The sequence below is a fragment of the Portunus trituberculatus genome, chromosome 18, assembly GCF_017591435.1.
Source record: "Portunus trituberculatus isolate SZX2019 chromosome 18, ASM1759143v1, whole genome shotgun sequence".
NCBI lineage: Eukaryota > Metazoa > Arthropoda > Malacostraca > Decapoda > Portunidae > Portunus > Portunus trituberculatus.
In genome coordinates this window covers 1,653,707-1,678,092 of record NC_059272.1, presented here as the reverse complement: position 1 = coordinate 1,678,092, position 24,386 = coordinate 1,653,707, and the positions used below count along the sequence as shown (strand labels likewise).

General features: G+C 39.8%; 2 protein-coding genes across 4 annotated transcripts in view; one reads left to right on the top strand and one right to left on the bottom strand.

Annotated features, from left to right (window-relative positions):
- The window catches only part of LOC123505863, a 33,322-nt gene extending 17,963 nt beyond the window's left edge, over positions 1 to 15,359 (bottom strand). The window contains exons 1-2 of the mRNA XM_045257670.1: positions 15,129 to 15,359; positions 12,134 to 12,809 (exon numbers count right to left, since the gene is read on the bottom strand). Coding sequence (XP_045113605.1) covers positions 12,134 to 12,809; positions 15,129 to 15,314 — 862 coding nt within the window. The 5' untranslated portion in view covers positions 15,315 to 15,359. The remainder of the gene's footprint in view (positions 1 to 12,133; positions 12,810 to 15,128) is intronic.
- A 404-nt stretch (positions 15,360 to 15,763) lies between these two features.
- On the top strand, positions 15,764 to 22,835 carry LOC123505865 (protein lin-37 homolog). 3 transcript variants are annotated; one of them, XM_045257673.1, is made up of 7 exons: positions 16,330 to 16,643; positions 17,965 to 18,082; positions 18,376 to 18,594; positions 18,990 to 19,218; positions 19,991 to 20,136; positions 20,704 to 20,742; positions 22,119 to 22,835. In XM_045257673.1, the coding sequence occupies exons 1-6, from the start codon at positions 16,598 to 16,600 to the stop codon at positions 20,717 to 20,719; spliced, it is 774 nt and encodes a 257-aa protein (XP_045113608.1). In that variant the 5' UTR covers positions 16,330 to 16,597; the 3' UTR covers positions 20,720 to 20,742; positions 22,119 to 22,835. The 3 variants fall into 3 exon arrangements, with proteins under 3 accessions (XP_045113609.1, XP_045113608.1, XP_045113607.1); XM_045257674.1 differs by lacking the exons at positions 16,330 to 16,643; positions 22,119 to 22,835 and adding an exon at positions 15,764 to 15,784 and having other exon boundaries at positions 20,704 to 22,010; XM_045257672.1 differs by lacking the exon at positions 22,119 to 22,835 and having other exon boundaries at positions 20,704 to 22,010.
- Positions 22,836 to 24,386: the final 1,551 nt, after the last annotated feature.

Below are 24,386 nucleotides of genomic sequence, written 5' to 3'. Positions count from 1 at the left end.
ATTCCTTTACTCTCTGGTCCATCATATTGTCTATCATTAGGTTCAAGAATCTTTCTCCCCAGGCTTCTTCCCCCATACCACTTTCATAATTTTCCCAGTCCACTTCTTTACAGTTGAAATCTCCTACTAATATAACTTTTTTCCTTTCTTTAACAATTCTCGTTAGACTCCTTATTGTGTCATCTATCATGTCTTTATATTCTTGATTGGTCCATGAATTTGTTTTTGGTGGCACATATGTTACAATGATTGTTAACTCTTTTTTATTAATATGCATCTTAACATACAATACTTCTGCTTTTCCTTCCCCACATTCCACTTGGTTTATCACTATCTCCTTCCTTAACATTATCATGACTCCTCCTCCTCCTTTACCCACTCTGTCTCTTCTCCATACATTATACCTATTATCCAAGTCTATTTTGATTGCCTTATTTAGTTTTGTTTCAGCCAGGCATACAATATCTGGATTTTCTTTCTTTATGTAATCTCTTAATTCTAGTTTACTTGATAAAACCCTGTCTATGTTCATATACATCATTTTTAGTCTTTTGCCTTTATCATTTTTAGTTAAACTTGTTCCACTTTTTCTCTTCCTTCTCGTTTATATACCATTTCCTTATCCTGTCTCCTAGAATTCTCCAAAAATGCCTTCTTCTCCTCTTCTGACCTTTCATTATTCTTTTCCTTACTGCTGCTGCCAGTTCATTGTATCTCTTCCTTTCTTCCTCATTTCTATTTTTCTTTATATAGATATCCTTGCAGCCTTCTGTTTCTCTAAGTTTTGTTGTTCTATATAATATTTCTTCTGTTGCTGCTTGTGATTTTAGTAGTATTTTAATTGGTCTCGTTTTTCCTTCTTGATATGGTCCCATTCTGTTTATTTCTTCTACTTCCTCTTCCAAGTTCTGCCTATCTTCGTCATTTAGATTCTTCAGTAGGTCTTTGACTGATTTCATTTCTTCTTTTTCTCTTTTTGGTCTATATTTTATATTTTTTTTTTATTCCAAATACGATTACACTCTTCTTTTTTCTGCAATTTCTCTAACTAGATTTTCTTTTGTCTTGAGGACTCCTATCATTTTGTTTGTCATATTTTCTTCTTTTCTTTAAGTTGTTCTTGAATCACCTCCTGAAAATCAGCCTTATCTTTCTTATCTTGAACTCTCCATGCGTGTACTTCTTTTTTAACCATGTTCTGTACTCTTTCCTCTTCCTTGTTTACTAGATCTTTCAGCTTCTCTTTTCTTTCTCGGCTTTACCGAGTCCTTCTTCCATCTGCTTTTTGTAGTTAGCTACTTCCTTTTTCAGTTCTTCATTTTCCGCTCTTAGCCTAGCTTCGTTTTCTTCCACTTTTTTTATCCTTTCTCTCAGTTTTATAAACTCTTTATCCTGTTCTTCATTCTCTTTCATTTCCATATTTTCCTTTATCAATTTATCTAGTTTATATTCAATATTTAACACTCTCTTAAGTAGTGAAGTAGTCGTCGTATCAAAGCCTTCGAATACGCACTCTCCCTCACCAACATAGTCATCATCAGCTTTCATTCCTTCTCTAGTCTCATGTCTGCATTTTGATGGAATCTCTTTTTCACTCATCATGTGTGTGTGTGTGTGTGTATACAGGTAACTCTCGATTTACTCATGTTTGATTTACGCGTTTTTGTTATAATGCGACCAAAAAAATATTAAAATTAATTTAATTTGCGCGAACGGTTTGCTTATACGCGATTTGGTCTAACTGCATTTTCAAACTGAGTGCCAGACGCAATTTCAAACTGAGCGCCAGAGAGTTCCGCAGCTGGCCGATAAGTGGGAGCTCAATGGCCGGATCCAAGAAGCAGATTGTTGTCTCTGTTGGTACAGACAACCTCCATAGCAACCTCCTGCTCACATACCAACCTTCATAAAATAGCATCCACAGATTCATTGTTGTTGGCGGCTGGAGGTTAGTAGCACGCCTAAAAGTGCTCATTGGCTGCCAGGAGCTGGATCCAAGAAACTTTAACAACGTCAGAGCAACCTCCTGCCATGAAATGGCATCGATGAACACTTGGAGGGACAGTAATGAGGTTGCTATCAGGCTGCTCTCAGGTTCCTGGGAACACCACCTCTCGAGGTGGTGTTACTGTCTTATATATGCATTTATGTACACAAAACAACATTTCTATTAGCTTTTCACAAACCTTGCCCCCCAAGAAAGGATTGTTTTGTAATGCATAAAGTGAAATCTTACATGGAATACCAAAAAATAAAGCAGAGATGAGATCGACCAGAGACGAGGCAGAGACTTGTGGTGACTCGGCCGCTTCTTCTTCTTCTTGTGACCCTTTTAGCTTGCGTGTTGCTTTCACCACGATATTTATGTTTCCACTCCTCTACTGCCTGCTATAATGGATATCATATGAATACTAAAATATGACATTCTCTCTCTCTCTCTCTCTCAATCAATCAAAATGCTCGCAAAGTGATCATCTAACTTGTATATATTTTTGCAAGAACACATAAAATACATCAACAGGAGTTGCTGGTGGTGGTGGTGAAATGTCCTACCCCCCGCTGTTTGAACCTCCTATATCCATATCAGAGCCCAGAACATCACTATCTTCGCTCTCTCTCATTGTAGAAACTGTTAATTCCAAAGCCCTTCTGATACCACTCTCATTCAAAAGTTGTCTCCCCACAACATGGCGCAAGACCTGAGGTGTAGAAGTAAGGCGCACGGGAGAGGTGGCGGAATCGGACACTGTGAAATCACTGTCGTTCCCACCATCCATCGTGGGAGTTGGTGACACAGTGACGTATAGCATATGTTTACTCCTGACTTGGGGGCTCACCGTGCCTCACAACTGAATGAATTCCAGTTACTTTCTTGAAATTCACAAACCACCCTTTACTTGCTTTAAAATCATCATTGGAATCAGATGTAGTATCAGAAATAAGATCATGATCCAGCAGCCTAGCCTTTGCACAAATTATGCCCTCTGACAAAGAATCACCAGCCATCTGCCTCTGATTTATCCGATCAACAATTATTCCATTGCTTAGCTTAAATTGCCTTTTCACACCAATTGACACATCAACTCTTTTAATGAGCTGTCATCTTCAGTATTGTGGCTACTGTAGATTTAGCCATACAGTACTCACCTGCAAGATCAGTTATTCTTCCTCCTTTCTCGTCTTTATCAATAATCTCCTTTTTCCTTTCGATGGTTGTCACTACATTCTTTCTTGTACACTTATTCTCACCACTAACAAGCCCCTTCCGTACCACTGTAAGCTTCTAAATGAAGGAAAAAAAATAATAAAAAAATAAAAAATAAAAAATAAAAAACCTGCGGAGAGAAAGCACAGGACAACATTATTCTTCCAACATCGAAGGATAAATTGGCTGCGGTGGACTGGTGGGGCGGCGGAAAGGCAGAGACCCTTTGTTTACAGCCACGTGGATGGACGTTTGACTAATAGGTATTCTTTTTAATATTGTCAAAATTTTGCGCTCGACTATTAAAAAGTTTGACTATTTAGACATTCGAGTATTGAGTCTCCACTGCATATATATATATATATATATATATATATATACAGGCAACCCCCGTTTAACGAAGGTTCACACAACGAAATTTTGCTACAACGAAGGTTTCGTTTTACTACCATCTGCTCGTTTAACGAACACCAAACTCGCTTTAACAAAGTTTTATCCAGGTAATTTTTTCCAAATTTGAAAGCCCCACCGTATCATACAAGCTGACAGGCTTTCAAATAGACCAGGAGCTGCTGGTACTAAGGCCTGCCTCAGGAGAAATCCTGAGACACCTGTAGAATAAAGATCAAGATCAAGCCTATCGTGGACAACACAGGCACTGCCGATACAAAGGCCTGACTCAGAAGAAATTCTGCGTCACCTGTAGCATCAAGATCAAGATCACGTGCATCACTCACTCCCCAGTCAAAACATAACAGCATCACCAGCAGCTCATCTTCCCTAGTTCAACTTACCACCAAAACGCCCTGCAATGTGGCCTAACGTTCCTAAGAAGACCAGGAAGTGTCTTACTCTCGAAGTGAAGCTGGGTATTATTCACAGACAAGAGAGAGGCCAGAAAACTAATAACATTGCTTGCCACCATCTTGACTCCATCTACTGTCTACTATTTTCAAGTCAGCAGACTCTATTAAGAAGGCTGGTGAGACTGCATCTTCCTTGAAAGCTAAAAGAACCACCTGAACTCGTGACTCTACAATGGATAAAATGGAAAGCCTTGTGGAAATGTGGTACGTAAGTCTTGTATGCGTTACCATGATGCGCACTTTGTTTACATTCCACAGGTTGCCGGTTAGTGTATTTCCCGTTTCACTCTCCCTCCCTTCATAAAGTTAAGATCATCAACATTATAAAGTTACGTACATACATACATTAGTGTACATTATAATGACTTAAATTAAACTACCTAAATGTTTAACTTCATAATTTTTACTTTCATTAAACCTTTTACTGTACTATGATGCACTCTCACTTTGCTTACTCTCATTGGAAGTTCAAATCAGGGGTTAAACTTGTCATAATCGGTTTGCGTAACGAAGTTTCGCTTAATGAAGTGTTTTTTTAGGAACATAACCCTTCGTTAGCGGGGTTGCTGTATATATATATATATATATATATATATATATATATATATATATATATATATATATATATATATATATATATATATATATATATATATATATATATATATATATATATATATATATATATATATATATATATATATATATATATATATATATATATATAATAAATAAATAAATAAATAAATATATATATATATATATATATATATATATATATATATATATATATATATATATATATATATATATACAGTGGTACCTTGAGATACAATTTTAATTCATTCTATAACCATCGTTGTATGTCAAAAAAATTGTATGTTAAATAAATATTTCCCATATAAATACATGTAATATGAATTAATGCCTTCTAGCGCTATGAAACCACCACAGTTAAATTACATATAATATACACAATTTGTATATAAATAAATGAGTGATAACACACATAATGATAAAAAAAAAAACACATTAATATAATAAATGTTAATAAAATCAATAAAAAAAGAAAGGAATTTTACTTACCACAGTGACGGTGAGCTGCGGCCTGCAGGGGGGGAGGAGGAGGAGGAGGAGGAGGAGGAGGAGGAGGAGGAGGAGGAGGAGGAGGAGGAGGAGGGTTTATACGTACGTAATGTACGTAAACACAAAAACATTGCTAAACTTATTTCTAACGCTAAATTTATTCTTAACCACTTCAATACGGTGACGCCTATGTAGGCGTCATGAAGCCCCAGTAGCATATACGGTGACGCCTACGTTGGCGTCATTTTTCTTTTCTGAGCTTTCTTCAGCTCAGTTGTCCCGTATAGTGTGTTGGATACCAACTACACACGCCGTATGCTGTCCTTGAAATCCTAGTGCTCCTCCCACCATCCTTGTCTCCACCAATCACTAAAGATAAGCTACATGCGTCCCGCCTTGTGTCTAAAATTACCCAATGGCATAGACTGTTCCCATCTCTCTCTCTCTCTCTCTCTCTCTCTCTCTCTCTCTCTCTCTCTCTCATTCCTCCTCCCCATCTCCTTCCTCCCTCCCCTCTCCCTCTCGAAAGATAAGTTACATGCGTCCCGCCTTGTAACATTCGTGAAAACACACACACACACACACAAATACAAAAACAACAAATTTTCTAATCTCTCTCTCTCTCTCTCTCTCTCTCTCTCGTTTCCTCTCCTTCCCTCCCTCCCCATCTTCCTCTCGAAAGATAAGCTATATGCGTCCCGCTTGTCTAAAATATTAGCAAATGTCACTCTCTCTCTCTCTCTCTCTCTCTCTCTCTTTTCTCCGAAGAGAGAAGTCCACTTTCCTCTTCGAAGGCGATATAGTGACTAAAAAATAGCAGCATAATACACAAAGACAACAAGTATGACAAGCTTGCACGAGTTTCCCGGCGGCGGCACTACCACCCGTATATCATACAGGCGGGCTTTTTTAACATCCGGCTCGAAGGGGTTAATGTTTTTTTGGCGGGTGGCTTTTTAAATTTTATGATTGTGGATAGTGTAGAAGGATTGCGGCCATATTCCTTTGCCAAGTCGATGATACGAATGCCACGCTCATACTTTGTGATAATTTTATGTTTTGCTTCCATCGTGATCATTTTCTTAGGTTTTTTCTTTTCACTAGCTTTGTCTTTAGCTTTGGGACCCATGGTTAATAACAAAATAAAGTATATACAGTAAGGTCTCGGTTTACGTCAGAGTTACGTTCCTGAAACATGACGTAAGTCAATTTTGTACGTAACTCGAGTTTCCGTACATTTCAAAGCATATTATCGAGTTTTCAACCAATCATTGTTTATGGTCATTCAGGTAAGTTAAAGGTTATATTGCTATATTATTTACAACTACGTAGGAATATGAAACACAAGCTTGTTTTTGTTGTTGATTAGGGCCATGAACGCGAAGGACTGCAAGTTGCCGAGAGGGGTGGACGCCAGGAGGGTGGGCAGGTCGAATGTTGTGACGCCCAGGGGGGACAGCTGGGAGCGTAGTGCAGAGCGGTGGGAGTAGAAGCATGGGCAGCGGGACAGAAAATGCAATAGGAAAGGGCAATAGGGATCAGCAGACAGGCGCAGACGGTGCAAGTGAGCTGCAAGTGTCGTGTGGCCTAGGCGAAGGCTACGGAGTTGTTATTGTTGTGATGGGTGTGCGAGCCCTCAAGGTCGTCAACCTCCCCGTTGTCATAGTAACGGGCTTCCCATTTTCTTCCTTCCCTCACACACAGCTGCTGCCTCCCTTCTCATGTCTTTTAATTATGTCCTCTTTTTCTTGTAGCATAATGGTTTTCCTTTTCTTAGCATCATTGCTGTCACTAAGAAGTTTTCTCTTTGGTGCCATTGAGCAAGATACTAAGAACTTGAGTCAGTAAACGCAGAAGTAGGATACCACTCTTGCCAGGGGCGATGGTGTGGTGGAACTGAGGCAGGGTGTTATTGCATTCAAGCGTGAGGCGGGCGGTGTGGCGGGCAACCACCAACAATAACAATAAATCCCGCACTTTACGATTTATACATTTTCAATTTTTTTAATCTTAAATTGCCTTATAGTGGACTGACGTAACTACGAGTTTGACGTAACTCAAGACCGACATAACCCGGGACTTTACTGTATATCCAAAATAGAGATGTACCGATGCATCGGTATCGGAATCGGCGGTATCAGCCTATTTTTGGGGTATCGGTATCGGTTTATTTTATGCCGATACTTCCGATACCTTAAAGGAATTTACTACTTAGTGATATATTCAATATAAGATATTGATGATACCAAATTAATATAATACGGCGTATTAAGTTTCCATGGTGATTACCGTATGTCATAGAATACTGTTTTCTGTGGTAATAAGCCACAACTTAGAAATTTAGAATAGACTAAACTTTTTTCTATTTAACTGAAAAGATTAGGTGAAAGCTCATGTTTCTGAATTGGTCTACTAATGTCTAATGAATTAATATCAAAGGATGTTAAATTTAATTAAAGAGAAAAATACACAACAAAATGAGTTTCTTTGCTAATATTTTGTGTATGTTTTACAATCTTAATAATTCTAAACATATTTTTGATCGCCAAAATATTGTCAATAAAAATCAATAATGAAAATGCACAAGACCAAATGGTCGCTAAAGGAGTAAGAAGTAAGAATTTAAAATAACTGACAAGAATCTGAAGACTGAGAAGATATTCATTCCAATTACTGAGTAATTTACCTTTGCAAATGGCTTCAAAAAGTTTCTAGAATTGCTCCTATTTCACAAACGTTCTCAGAAGGACTAACAGCATCCCCCAAAACAAAGCCTCCCTTCTAATAACACTCGCCGTCCCCCAACTCATCCTGGTGTCCAGTGCAGTAATCACTATAAGTAGTAGTATCGGTATTGGCCCAATTAGATGGTATCGGTATCGGAATCGGCCAAAAATTTGGTATCGGTACATCTCTAATCCAAAATAAGGCGAAAAATGAGCACTAACACAACGAATAACACAACGTGTTTGAACAATGAGGCGTCAACAAACAAACTGCGCGGGCGGCAGCCGACCGCAGATTTTGCTACCTAGCGTTCGCTTCTACAATAATCATTATCGTTCATCATATCTCAAATTTTTTGTTGTATGATGAGGCATAAATTTCCTAATATTTCATATCGTATCTCAAGATAATCGTAAGTTAGGACGACCGTATCTCAAGATATCACTGTATATATATATATATATATATATATATATATATATATATATACAGGCAACCCCCGTTTAACGAAGGTTCACACAATGAAATTTCGCTACAACGAAGGTTTCATTTTACTACCATCTGCTCATTTAACGAACCCCAAACTCACTTTAATGAAGTTTTATCCAGGTAATTTTTTTCCAAGTTTGAAAGCCCCGCCGTATCACGCAAACCAACAGGCTTTTGAATACACCAGGAGCTGTCGATACTAAGACCTGCCTCAGGAGAAATCCTGGGACACCTGTAGAATCAGGATCAAGATCAAGATCAAGCCTCTCGTGGACAACACGGACACAAGAGTAAGAAAGAGTTGAAAAATTACAGGCCGATCGCGTTAGTCAATACAGTAGGCAAAGTGTTCAGTGCGGTGTTGAATGCCAGATTGTGTAAGTGGATTGAAAGAGCTGGAATTTTAGGTGAGGAGCAGAATGGTTTCCATGCAGACCGGAGAGCTGAGAATAACATGTTTGTGGTGAATGAAATGATTGAGAAAAAAAGAGGGATGGAGGTAAATTGTATTTGGGTTTCCTGGATATAGAGAAAGCTTATGATAGGGTGAATAGAGAAATGCTAGGTAGAGTCCTAGAAAAGATTGGGTTGAGTGCCAAGATAGTCAACATAGTGCGTAGCATGTATGTTGATACCAGAGCTAAGTACAGTTTAGGAGATATAGAAACAGACCGGGTGAGGAGTGAGAGAGGAGTTAGGCAAGGATGTATTTTGTCACCAACCCTTTTCAGCCTGTACACATAGGAGTTAGCAGCCAGAATGAGAAGGATGAATGCAGGAGTGATGTGGGGAATGATAAGATAGGTGTGCTTCTTTATGCAGATGACGTAGTGGTTATGAGTGAGTCAGCAGAGGAGCTGCAAAGTCTGCTGGATGTGGTTGATGGGTATGGAAGAGATTTTGGAGTTAGGTTTAGTAGTGAGAAGAGTAAGGTGATGATTGTGAATAGGTCGGAGGATGAATGTAATGCAGCATGGAGGTTGGGAGAGAATGAGTTGAAGCAGGCACAAGAATACAAGTACTTAGGGATGTGGATGAGTCCGAATGGGTGTGAAAAGTCAAAGAATGAAAAAATAAGCTTGGTGAACCAGTGGGTGGGCCATTTAGGAAGCGTGGCAAGGATGAGAGCAAGTAAGTATGACGTGCTGAGAGAAGTGTGGAAGAGTGTGGCTGTCCCCAGTATAATGTATGGTATGGATGTGATTGCATGGAACAAGAGTGAAATTGACAAGTTAGAAGTGGGGCAGTGTAGAGTAGCTAGGCTGGCACTGAATGCACCGAGGTACACGGCAGTAGAAGCCTTAAGAGGGGATATGGGATGGAGCTCTTTTAGGGAAAGACTTATAAAAGCGACACTTAGGTACAAGATTAGGCTTGAGAGAATGGATGATGCAAGAATAGCAAGGAAGGTGTATCTGTGGAGTGAAAGTGGAAGCAAATGGAGGAAAAGGTGTATGAGAATGACAGAGAGGAATGGTCTACAGGTTGGGTGGGCAGTGAGAATGGCTGGGGTGAATCAGAATGAGCTGGAATGGGTCGTGACAAGAGGAGGCAGAGTGGGAACAGAATGGGATGCGAGGAAGTGGAAGAGTGAGATAGACAGAGATGTGAAGAGTATGGGACTGAATGAGTGGAGGAATGGGATGGAACGAAGACTACTCTGGAATGGTACAAGGTGAAAGAGGCCCGATGTATGAGAGGTGGTACGATGGAAGCCTGGGTGGTGATCTTCTCTTCAGAGCTAGGGCACAGTGTATGGATGTGAATGCAAGGAGTTACAGGTGGTCTGAGTCCCGCACCAAAGTGTGCCAGATGTGTGACTCGGGAGAGGACGAGACGGTGGAGCATGTGATGCTGGAGTGTGTGAAGTATGCCAGAGACAGGTATGAGATGATGCAAGTGGTGTTGACTGAGTTAGGGCATAATAGGAACGAAAGAGTGGAAAAGACGGGGAGGGAGTGGATGGTGGTGCTGCTGGGACTGAGTAGAGAAACGAATGAAAGGATGATTGAGGCGGTGAAGGAGTTTCTGGAGAGAACGTGGCGTGCCAGATCTACAGACGGTTAGAGCAAAGGACCCTGTTTCCTTTTTCTTCTTCATTTTTTTTTTTTCCTCCTTTTTTTCTGTGTGCCTTTTTTTTGTCGTCTACTGGAGCTGCCGATCCAAAGGCCCGGCTCAGGAATGATCCCGAGTCGCCTGCAGTATCAAGATCAAGATCATGCGCACCACTGACTCCCCTGCTCAAAACATTAACAGCATCGCTGTTAATGTTTTGAACAGGCTCAACTTACCACCAAAATGCCCTGCAATGTGGCCTAGCATTCCTAAGAAGACCAGGAAGTCTCTTACTCTCGAAGTGAAGCTGGATATTATTCACAGACACGAGGCAAGAAAACTATAGCATTGCTGGCCACCATCTTGACTCCATCTACTGTCTCTACTATTTTCAAGTCAGCAGACTATTAAGAAGGCTGGTGAGACCGCATCTTCCTTGAAAGCTAAAAGAATCACCTGAACTCATGACTCTACAATGGATAAAATGGAAAGCCTTGTGGAAATGTGGTACATAAGTTTTGTATGAGGTACAATGATGCGCTCTTTGTTTACATTCCACAGGTTGCCAGTTAGTGTCTTTCCCGTTTCACTCTCCCTCCCTTCATAAATTTAAGATCATCAACATTATAAAGTTACGTACATACATACATTAGTGTACATTATAATGACTTAAATTAAACTGCCTAATTGTTTAACTTCATAATTTTTACTTTCATTAAACCTTTCACTGTACTATGATGCACTCTCACTTTGTTTACTCCCAATGGAAGTTCAAATCAGGGGTTAAACTTGTTATAATCGGTTTGCTTAACAGTTTCGCTTAACGAAGCGTTTTTTTTAGGAACGTAATCCCTTCGTTAAGTGGGGATTGCCTGTATATATATATATATATATATATATATATATATATATATATATATATATATATATATATATATATATATATTCATTCACCAACACAACTCTCATTTACCTAGAATATATATATATATATATATATATATATATATATATATATATATATATATATATATATATATATATATATATATATATATATATATATATATATATATATATATATATATATATATATATATATATATATATATATATATATATATATATATATATATATATATATATATATATATATATATATATATATATATATATATATATATATATATATATATATATATATATATATAACTATATATATATATATATATATATATATATATATATATATATATATATATATATATATATATATATATATATATATATAAATAAATAAATAAATAAATAAATATATATATATATATATATATATATATATATATATATATATATATATATATATATATATATATATATATATATATATATATATATATATATATATATATATATATATATATATATATATATATATATATATATATATATATATATATATATATATATATATATATATATATATATATATATATATATATATTTCTAGGTAAATGAGAGTTGTGTTGGTGAATGAATAGTATGTGATATGTAGTGTTTCAGCAAAATGGTTATTTGAGGAAGGCTTTGCCACATGCGGAGGCAATGAATGAACAGGCGGAGTGTTAACACAATGGAGGAAATTAAGGAAAGCTGCTGCAAAGGCTACATCTCAAATCTACCAGTATGTCTACAGAAAGCTTACCGTGGGGAAGTATCTTGATTTTTGTTTGGGTTGTGAGTTTCTGAAGGAACGGGAGCTGCTTCATTGTAACTTGAGTCAGCTCCACGTCTTCCTCCAATTGCCTCGTGCCACATTGCTGCTGCTGCTGCGCCTGGGGCATCTTGACATGACTGTGCACATCAGCTGTTCTAGGGTCCTGCCACATGTGCTCTTGAATGTTGCTGTTCTGGGGTTGGTGGTTTAGCTGGTAATTTCCTTGGAATCTATCACTAGAAGAATCTATGGAAGGCCCATAAGTTCTTGCGTTGATTAAGGCATTTGAGCATGGTCTCTGGAAACTACTTAGCATGGCCATCAGAGCTCTGTCCATCACGACTGTATTCGAGTAATTAGTGTTGAGTGGGTAGTAGTTTTGGATGTAACCAGTGGTGGTGCTTTGTCCTGAATGGGTCCTGCCATGGCTGATGTTGTAGGAGAAGTCGGGGTTGGGTCTGGGGGCGTGGTGGGGATTCCTGCTGCGCCCATGATGGCGTTGGGGACTCCTGATATAACCACGATGGCCATGGAGATTCCTGCTGCGCCCACAATGGCCTTGGGGACTCCTGCTGTACCCACGACTGCCATGGGGACTCCTGCTGTGTCCACGATGGCGATGGGGACTCCTACTGTAACTGTGCGACCTGCGGCGTCTCATGTTCTGCAAGAAGGTGGGTCATGAAGGGTATTTAACAAGGCAAGAGAAAAGTACATGATTCTGGTCAAACTATGTAGGTACTTGGTACTTTATCTTACAACACTGAGTACAGGAGGGTTCCAACATTATAAGCAGTGACATAAAGACACACTTCATATTCTTGCTGAGGAATGCATCCAGCGTGAGTCTCTGATTGTGAAGGATCAGCAGGAAGCACAGAAGAAACTGACAAAACTTAGTTGCACAACCATTACACTACTGATCAAACGCACTTTGGAGAGACATCCGTGACAGAGAGTGAGTAACTGTCCAGGTATACAGAGCAAACTTCTATACCAATGCCCAGCCTGGTATTCATTTGTCATCACCAATTCTTTATGCAACTACAACACACAGGCAAGCAACACTGAGAGCACGGTAAAAACCCAAACACACACACCTTATCACCACTACAACACACAGGCAAGCAACACTGAGAGCACGGTGAACAAAAACCACACACACACACACAATCTTACCACCACAACACACAGGCAAGCAACAGTCAGAGCACGGTGAACAACAACCCAAACACACACACACACATCTTACCACCACTACAGCACACAGGCAAGCAACACTGAGAGCACGATAAACAACAAGAGCCACCACTGGACATCAGAAAGTACATGTAAACATTGAAATGAACTTGAATAAAGGCACCTTATATTCCCCTATTCTAACACCACGACTGCTTCCCTCACTGCCTGGATATTGAAGGGAGGGTCTATGCAAGTACTCACGGGTGTGGCCAGGATCAGACAGGGAACATGGACAGTAAAAACGTCATGAAAGTAGAGTGAAGGGACGTGAGCGACGGTCAAGACTCAGCGCCGCGGGAAGTAGCCAGTGTATAGCAGCGATCACATGTCTAATTTGTCTAATATGAGTGATTCGGTTCATAAGAGTGGCCTTGTATTGAAATGGTACTATTTTTATTGCATTTTTTTGTATTTTCATTGAGTTTGGGAGCTCAATTAGGTAACGCAGTGAATAAACCTGTTGTATAAGGATGGTGTGGTTATCTTCCTCTTCTTCTTCTGTCTGACCTAATTTTTTTTTTTTTCTCTCTCTTTATCGCTTTTTGGTCACCTTCCCCTCTAGCACTTTTAACCCCTTCAGTACTTGGACGCATTTTTACCATGAGTTTGGGTACGATTAGACGATTTTATTTACGAAGGGATTATGGAAGTCAGAAAAGATTATATAATTACGGCAATGACCAAAATTTTCGCTGTTTTAATACCCCCCCATAAGATAAGTCTCTGAAGTAAGTAAGTAAGTAGTAAGCAGAATGAATATGAAAACGCGTCATGGTACTAAAGTGGTTATAATTGCTTTGCTTCTTTTGTTTTCACTTTTCTTTTATCTTGGTGAGAGTAAGGATGTCAGTACTTCCTTTCCTATCTTCACCGTTTGTTTGTTATGTCATTCCATTCCTCCTCACCAACAATAGCCACTGCTGCTGTCACTACGTGGTTAGTTAGCATCTGTGTGGTTGTACAGGCATGAATGTCGCTCAAGCTGCATGTGTGGGATCCGCGTGACATGTCCTATCTATTGAATGGAATGGTACAAAAGAAGGAAGTATTGTTTGAAATGTGTAAGATGAGAGAAAGTCAGCGTAAAAACTTGTTGGACAGAGCAAAATAAAAGGATGAGAAACCATTTAACATTAGAGGGAGCGCGCCGATACAAAGGACAATTAAGCTTCCCGAGAACCTCCACCTTGTTGCAAGACATCTAGTACTGTACGGTACGATTGAATTATCGTAATTCGTACCCCCCCAAAAGAATGTACCGTAATTTAGTACCGTACCAATAAGTCACACTCGTATCGAACTGGTACGCCAAAATATTGTACCGTATAATTTCGTACCTTAATTTCGTATCATGCATAAGCTGCTACAGAATACTGATATTATAATAAATCATACACATATGGTACAGTGTATACTATTTTATTTCTATAACATGTTATATTTCATGGCATTCAATATACTATGAATATCAGTAAACTAGGAAAAATATTACCTTAGAAATACAATTACACCTATATAGTACTTACAAACGCATCATGTGTTACAACGCAGCAACATGATTGCATCAATTGTCTGTCTTTAGAGTTAGACGTCACTCATTCACTATGAACCGCAAACCCGATAAAGGCCTTTCCACGCTGGCTTGTGTCACATGAAGCTCGACTGCCACTTCAGCATTTTTTTAAAGTTGAGATTGAGGACGACAGTGCCACCAATGACAAATATTTACACTTCTGCTCACCCGTGGAGTGTTATCGAAGCTCTCAACAACTAGAGGACCTTCATGCATATTAGTGGCTGCTTTGACCCGAGCTGAGGTATCATTCCTTACGTCCATCATCACGCCCACACCACACCACGCAGTCCTTATGTCTACCATCACGCCCACACCACACCACGCAGTCCCTACGTCCACCATCACGCCCATACCACACCAGTCCACACGTCCACCATCACTCCCATACCACACCAGTTTAAACGTGCACCATCACGCCCAAGGATACTATAGTATCTTCCTTGATCACGCCCATACCGCACTAATCCACACGTGCAACATCACGCCCATACCACACCAGTCCACACGTGCACCATCACGCCCATACCACACCAGTCCACACGTGCACCATCACGCCCATACCACACCAGTTCAAACGTGCACCGTCACGACCATACCACACCAGTCCGCACGTGCACCATCACGCCCATAACATAACCTACGTATGGAAAAAAAAAAAAAAAGAAATATATATAGGATCTCTCCTTGATTTGATTTGATTTGATCTTACCTTATAAACAGAAGACTAGTAAGGTTTGAAGGTCCGATAAGAACTGTTGTGCTGGGCTGCTGGCTGACCCCGGTGACCCATCGGCCGTGACATGCCTTAATTGGCAATTGAGGTCAGGACAAATTAGATAAGTTCATGGATGGGGAGGATAGATGGAATTAGGTAGCTTAAGCACACTGGGACTACCTCGTATAGGCCTGGCGGCCTCTTGCACTTCCCTCTTTTCTTATGTTCTTATGTAACCGTACTTTTGACATCCTCAGATTCGTATCATACCATAATTTTGTACCGTGCCATACCGTACTACATGCCTTAATTTGCGTGTCGGTGCAGGCTTGCTGCTGCAGTGCAGGGGCTGGCGGTTCATACGTACGATTCCAGCCGTCCCAAGAATAGCTTTCTTGAATACTATCTATAGTTATCGGTTCCTACCAAGGTTGAATGGGCCTCCTTGGTTCCTGCTTTTTATTATTATTATTATTCTCGCTATAATAGAAGCTAAAAGAGCTTGACTATGAAAAAGGAATGCTGAACGCTGTACGCACAAATAACAAAAAATATTCAATCCAAAATATACACCAAGCCATTAAAAGGACTAAAAACACTCCAGCAAAGATTTCAAGTAGTTTTTAATGAAATATTGAGGCAGACTCGAATCCTTGTATTTGTTGACATTGCTTGGCTGCCAAACCTGAATGTGTAAAAGCCAGCACATACCTTCTCCACGCCCACACTGCGTCAGGGAGGCCGGGGAGGACCAGGAAAGGAGACATTATAGAAAAGGAGATCAAGAATTAAACGGAAGCATCAACAAAAGCACACACAGATACGCAGGAGAGGAAACAGAGAGCGAGGAAGATCAAGGGGGTGGCCGAGGCATCATCTGACGGGAGGGAGCGAGGCGGGCGTCACTCATACCCACACCATGTCCTCCTCCGGCGTGAGAGTCAAGCTGGAGAGAGAGGAGTCCGGTGAGAGGCGACAGTCATGTTTTCGGTGGTATATATGGAAGTGAAGCAGTGATATGGAAGATAAGGAAACGTGTCAGTGGGTTTATATGGAGATGCTTCAGTTTGCTTACTGTCACGCACTCTCACTTCTTCCTTCAACTTATAATACTTTCACCCTCTTTTTTTTCTTTCTCTCTCTTTCGCCAGTCATGTTTTCGGAAGTAAAGCAGTGATATGAGAGATAAGGAAACATGTCAGTGGGTTTATATGGAGGTGCCCCAGTCCGCTTACTTTCACGCACTCCACTTCTTCCTTCACCATTCAGTACTTCCACCCTCTTCTCTTTCCTTTTTCTCTTTTGGCTGTCATGTTTTGAGTGATAGATGTGGAAGTGAAGCACTGATATGACAGATAAGGGGAGGTGTCAGTAGGTTTATTTGGAGATGCTTCGGCTTGCTTACTTACATGCACTCCACTTTTGCCTTCAACATTTAGTACTTCCATCCTCTTCCGCTTTTTTTGGTGCCACGGGTTTCATGCTGTCCTCACCGCTCTCAGCCTCCATGTCAGTTTAAATAACCTTATCTTGCTAATTTTGAGACCGTTTCTGTTTAATTCTGGGAGAAAAAAAAAACCTTTCTTCTTCTTCTTCTTCTTCTTCTTCTTCTTCTTCTTCTTCATCTCCTTCTTCTTCTTTTCTTCTTTTTAATCAGGATGTGGGTCGTGGAGGGATTAGCAGTGATATTGACAATCTGAATTAATCTAAATCTTGCTATGGATGGAAATGCTGGTGTTATTTAAGTTTTTTCTGTTCTTTTTTGCTTTGTTGTGTCTCTTCATTTGTATACTTTTTACTGTGTGGCATAGTGGATAAGATAGTGAACGTGGGATCGGGCAGACATCCACACGTAGGTTCGAATCACACCACATACCGCTTTGAAGCTATGCCATTTGTCGAGTGGTTTAAAGTTACCTACATGTCACCATGATATCCAGATTCTAGGTGGTTACACCGAAGATGCACTTGGATGGTGATAGGGGCCCTAATGTGGGTACCACTATAAATATAATTGCCTGCGCCACTAATGGGCAAAAGCTTAACAGCGCATGCCACATATACTCTTCAAGTATGCCTATAGGCTCTATAGGCCATAATATAGAAAAACAAAACTTAGTTTAATCATTTTTTTGTTTGTTTTATTTCTCCCTTAGTACTTGTTCTCTTGTATTCCTTAATTTGCTACTTTTTGCTTTATTGTATTCCTTCCTTCCTTTCTGAGAGAAAGAGAGAGAGAGAGAGAGAGAGAGAGAAAGAGAGGTGTATTTTCTGGTGTGTCTGCAGGTGGTGATGTTGATGCAGCGCGTGGGAGGTTTGATGCGGCTCTCCAGGGTCTGATGCAGAAGGATGAGGAGTCTGATTCTGAGAATGAATCAGACACAGACAGCAAAGTGAAAGTATTGTACGTAGCACATCTCTCTCTGCATGTTGTAGGATCAATTGACAAATAGACATGATAAGGGTGTAATATTTTGCATGTGATAATAGTTTGTGGATGTATAATTGAAGGGATTTTTATATATTTCCTTATTTACTTTTATTTTTGCCTCTGCTTCTGCATATAAGATTAAAGATTGTTCTTGGCAGTTGTATATTAAATGATGGAAGAATTGTGTTGCCATGCATGTGTGTTTTACCTCCCTTCATTGCACTGCTGTACATCACTGTGTCTGATTTTACTTGTGTTCTGCTCAGCACCAAGGTCGGTCTGGCAAACCCACGCGGTGCCCGACCACCACGCAAACGTCGGAGGAAAGAAATAGACCTGCGGGACTCCGGCTTCCACCACACGTTTGTGATGCGCATGTTTGACCGCAGTGTTGACTTGGCACAGTTTGATGAGACGTCACCGCTGTATCCAATCTGCCGGGCATGGATGATAAACCAGCCCCACAACTCCAGCCTCAATGTGAAGTAAGACACCACCTACACTGAAGCAGCATACTAGTAGAGGTGCTGGCAGACCTGTGTACTGATTGAAGCACATCTATAAACATTGCCTTTGTAACTTTGTATTATCCCGAGCTCCTGAGGTGTAGTGTGGTTGTCCATGAAGCCTTCCTTTCCATCAGGGGATAACTGAGACAAGAGAGTGAATGATGTGTGTCTGTGTGTGTGTGGTGGTTTGTCTGAGGCAGCCTGTGTGACATTATCAGTATAGATAGGTGGTTTGATGAGGATTGTTTATGAGTGATCAGTACTCTGCAGTGCCCCAGTTTCACAATGATGTTTCAAATAATTAGACTATTGAGACATTGTTTATAGGGTATGCTGTGAATGTATTTTGTCATGAATATCCTTATTTCCAGACAGGAGCCAGGGAGTCCCACAGCAGAGACTTTCAACAGCACAGAAGGCAGTCAAGACGGCGACTTTGTTGGTGAGATCCTGTCAGATGTCACCTCCACCAATGCTGGGAATGGGAATGTGGTGGCCAAGCTGCCGATGCCTGACCCGTGGCCGGAGGACCCCTCAAACAGAGACTTGAGGATCCCAGAGCCATTGCCACATTCGCTCAACAGACTCAATGAAATAAATGTAAGGAAATGTCAGTGTTGTCAGAATCTCACTTTTTTTTTTCTCCTTTTGGCGTCACAGGGGTAAGAGTGTGAGTGATGTGAGAGTGTGGTGTCCTGTCTGGGCCATCCTGTGTGGGACTGCTGGCTTGCTGTGTTGTCAGATCATGTGTCTAGCGTGCTGCCAAAGGTAGAGTTAAAACCCACACTATTTCTACAGATTACTGATGATCATATACCTTCTGTTGATGTATTACCACCTCATAAGTTGTCAAAATCTTCATCTTCTGAGAGGGGGCCGGGTGGCATAGTTGGTTAAGGCGGATCGTGTTCGGACATTCAATCTGGCTGACCTAGGCTCAAATCCTTGCCAAATCTAGTTGCTCAGTGGGAGATGTAGCATTCTCCCATTAATGCTAGCCATGCCATATAACCTAAACTGTTGTGACGCCTAATGGAATAAATTCCAATTCATCCTCTTAACTTCCTTCAAAACATTTATCTCTTTTTTGGCTAATTCTCTTGAACTTGCAAGGGGACTGGCAACATGGTGGGCCTTCTCTCTCTCTCTCTCTCTCTCTCTCTCTCTCTCTCTCTCTCTCTCTCTCTCTCTCTCTCTCTCTCTCTCTCTCTCTCTCTCTCTCTCTCTCTCTCTCTCTCTCTCTCTCTCTCTCTCTCTCTCATTGCCTGCTCCATTTATCATATTTGCCCTTCATGCAGTTTTCAATATGTCTTCCATGTCCTCTTGTTCCTACATCATACTTACCTGCTGTAATCAAATGTTTTATTGACAGGATTGTGAGAACACACTGCCGGGATTGCTGATGACAGAACACCTCAAACGCTGGAGACAGATTCGAAACCTTTGGAGAAATGCTTCCAAAATTAATGACCAGCGATACAGCAGCTCCTACTCCATCCTGAAGGCAATGTTTGACAGGTGAGGCAGCATGGTGCCCTTGTGGTCACCAGGACAACACAAGAAGTAATGGGTTGAAGCTTGGTAAGATTAGATTTGAAAAAGGAGATAGCAAGGAATTATTTCTTGAATAGAGTAATAGGTATCTGTTGAAACATCAGTAATAAGGTTGTTTAGTGCCAAGGAATTGTTTCTTGACTAGAGTGATAGATGTCTGGAAAAGCACCATTAATGAAGTTGTTAGTGCTGATTTCATCAGGGCTTCCAAGGAAGATAGACAGATTTATGTAAAAGGATAAAAAGTGGAAGGAAATAGGTAAATATATTTCATACAGGCACTCTTGTGTGGGTGTGATTGTTTCTCACAGTTTCTTATATTTTTTATGTTATCATTTTAAACTGTTCCTGATGTCAGTACGTATGTTCTGCAGCATCTCTCAAGTACTTCCAGTGTAGTTCACAAGATAGCAGTCAATGTAAGTGTAACTGTTTGCTGAGATGAGACTGCACATTTGTCTCAGTTCTCTGGTGGCCGTTTCGGGGACTTGTTTGCCATGAAGTAACGTGTGGCTTTCCTGGTTGTTTCAGGGCACATGAAGGATGAAGCCGAGCTGAAGCCTTGAGGTTGTAAGTATATCTTGTAGATACATTGTATTTTTTTTGACATACCATACTGCCTGTTGTGTTGACATGCCTTTTGAAGACAATTTTTACTACAGGTTTGTCAAGTTATCTTGTTAGTATATTTTTATTGTTAGTTCCCCCTCCCCTCCCTGACCACCTCTTCCTCTCTCTCTTTCTCCTTCCAAAGAATCATCCTTTGCCAAACAAGTGATGTGACAAAAAAGATAAAATGCTCAAAAAACCTTAATAATGATTTATAAACAAAGACAAGTGAAAGTTCTCACAGCCTAAAAAGAAAAGAGAAGAAGCACATTCCGTCACTGACATCCATCCTCATACTGAATGTTGTTGCTTTTTATGATATAGAAAAAATCATTCTCATTATATTGGTAAATTTTCTTTTGGAATTCATTACCTTTCTGCCTTCCTCTGTGTCACAAGGCCTGCCTCATTCAAAACTAGCCACTTTGAAGATACCTGGATATTTGGAATTTCTAATATTTTGAAGTGTAGGTCAATGGTATGGTATGTTTGAAGGGAGTGTGTGCAGCAATGCCTAGCCAGGGTGTTCAGGTCTGTACCACTGCCTTGTGAGTACATGACCAGATACTGCTCACATGTCACAGTGTGCTGCTGCTGTCGCTGCATCACCCCATTGTTGTGCTTTTCTTTGTTTCTTGAAATGCAGTGGATGTGTGTATGTGGATATTAGAAAGCAGAGGACTGGGTAAGAGGTTACAGCTGTTAATTCACTGTGTTGTTTGAGGTTTTGAAATGAAGTAGAGTTGTTCCTTGAGATTGTGTTGTCTGAGGTTTGGAAGTGGAGTAGTAATGTTTCTTGAGGCTACAAGGAACATTGTATGATTGCATCTAGGCATCTCTGAGGCTTGCTGTGTGCAGACCATGGCACCCTTGGTATAAATTAACCTTAAGAGTTAGCTTTTGCATTGGCAGTCTTTGTTTGGCTCAGACCTGTGTGACAGTAATTTGTAAGTGACACCAGGCTGCCATTATGAAGATACATTACTTATTTAACTTTCCTTTTTGTGTCAGTTAACGTTGTCTTGAGTCAGTACGAGTACCAACTGCAGCATCTTGGTGTAGGAATGTTCTACTTTGTGAACTCTCTTGATTGTTCTCTCAAGAGTGATCCAATGGCCTTTGTATTTCCATGATCATGTAGTGTCTAACTACTAATTCCAGACATTTGTTATGACGAATTACAAGAAAGAAAAGTTGTAATTTCTGATACAATAAAAGGAAATAATTCAGTCTTGTATCACAAACCAGCAAAATGTCATAGGATGCTTTTGAATTGTTAGTAGGATTTTCCACAAAAGCCTTTCCTATGATTTGTCACTTGGTTTCCTTCTTCCAAGGAAATGAGTCACAGGACAATAAAAAGGCCAGAGATAAGGTCTGCTGACTGTGCCGGCCCCCAGAGAGTGTAGTGTTGTGGGTCATCCAAACCTTGTGGAGCATCGTGAAGCCTCAAGCTGTGGTGAATACCGTGGACCTCATGATGACAAGAGGGCAAAGTTGAAAGAGAAAGAAAAAAAGAAAAGCAGGTAGTATATTGTAAGGCTCAAGGAGTTTTCAAGACACTTCTCAAATTTTGGATAACTCTTTTGACTGTATACAGTAGGACTGGTATCCTTCTATGGACATTTTTTCAGCATTTTATTGCCCCTGACCAAAGTCCCATCCTATATAGAAAAGAATGAATAACAATAATAATAGCGATAACATGTGAGTGGAGCTTCCCATTCAATAGATGATTGGTTGTTGTGTTGAGCAATACTTCTTAGGGAGGATATACGTCTTGGCACTAAGAAAAAGGAATGCATTTTATCCATCAAACATTTAATCACCAAATGAAAACATGTTATATTGAAGGAGCAGCAAGTCAATTTCCTATCCAGGCTTTATCTTGTTTTATGCAAGTATTTATGTAATCTATAAGTGTCAGCAACTAACACCTATTGAACCATTACACACACACAGTCTCAATCCTACCCGAAGATCGGTCTATGAGCTCTAAGCTCGCTCCGTAATGGGGAAGACTGGCTGGGTGACCAGCAGGCGACTGAGGTGAATTACACACACACACACACACACACACACACACACACACACACACACACACACACACACACACACACACACACACACACACACACACACACACACACACACACACACACACACACACACACACACACACACACACACACACACACACACACACACATGACATTGCAGTTACAAGTGTCCAGCAGTATTGCATTAATGTGCAGTTTATGGATCTACAGACCTTAGGACTGCATATCATGGTTCTTTGTATTTTATGAATAATGAGCCAGAACCCTAAACAAAATGCTATTAATGTATTACTCCAGTGTAGTCAGAAGCAAACCGTCTGAAGTGATCACCACATTTAGAGACTGATAGCTTCAGTGGGTCTTCTTATGTTTTTTTTTTTTGAGTCCTAGGCCAGAATCCCTCTTACATAAAAACAAATCAATAATAACTCATGTTTAAAATGTGTTTGATGAGAGTGTTTGAGAAGGTACCTAGTGTGTGTAGCTGGTGTACATTCCCTCTTTTGAGTTGGTGATTACACACTGATCTGCTTCATGGCAAGAATCAGTTGGCACTCATGAGGAGGAGATTGTTTGTGGTGTCTTGTCCGTTTTCATGAGTGGTTTTGATTGTCTTGTAAAGGAAAGAGTATGTTATATAATGAAATACAATGATTCACAAATGAGTTACTTCTCTTTTAGTTAGTGTGTTTATGGGTGATTTTGCTCAAAAGAAATCATGAAATTGCATTGAAATCAGGAAAAGTAATTAATACATAAGATATGTTGCACATTACTACACACATGGATTGCACAGCACATGATAAAATCTGAATAGGACATGACCCAAAACAATACTTTGAGGACGTGCACTGAAGAATCTGGCAATGGTGTCCACCACATGCCTGCACCATCTGGCAGTGGTGCTGACTACAACTCACTTTCTCATTGACTCATCACACCTTAAAAAATGCTTCTCAGAAAATTCATTTGGGATTCTGTATGTATCCAAGCTCTTCAGACGTCTCATTGTTAAAGGCTATCTTTATACTTAACACTAAGCACACTGCTCCTGGTGGTGAGGTAATCACATGGACAACATCATCATCTGTACTCAAGTCGCTCTCCTTTGTAAGACCAACACTGTTATGAACACGAGAGCAGTGATGTGCTATTATTAGTAGTAGTAGTATTGTTATTGTTGTTGTTATTATTATTATTATTATTATTATTATTATTATTATTATTATTATTATTATTATTATTATTATTATTATTACTATTATTATTATTATTATTGCCACTTCATAGACGTACAACAATACAATATGCTTCTATTTTTGACAGTTGGCTATGCAGTCATTGTTGTAGCATATAGCTAGACATAAAGGCACATTTATATGATACAAGAAAGTTAAAAGGATGATCCACCTGATTATTTTGCATTAAGAAATAAAATCCTTAATATTAATCCTTAAAGTTTGTTGTGAACTTATTTGAAATAAAAAAAAAAAAACAATTTAGGTAAGGCTGATCAAATACACAAATGTAGCACTGTATGTACAG

Coding starts and splice junctions, on each gene's coding strand:
- LOC123505865 (XM_045257673.1), top strand. CDS start 16,598: ATGTCCTCCTCCGGCGTGAGAGTCAAGCTGGAGAGAGAGGAGTCCG. Junction 18,595..18,989: donor AACTCCAGCCTCAATGTGAA/GTAAGACACCAC, acceptor CCTTATTTCCAG/ACAGGAGCCAGGGAGTCCCA. Junction 19,219..19,990: donor ACAGACTCAATGAAATAAAT/GTAAGGAAATGT, acceptor TTTTATTGACAG/GATTGTGAGAACACACTGCC.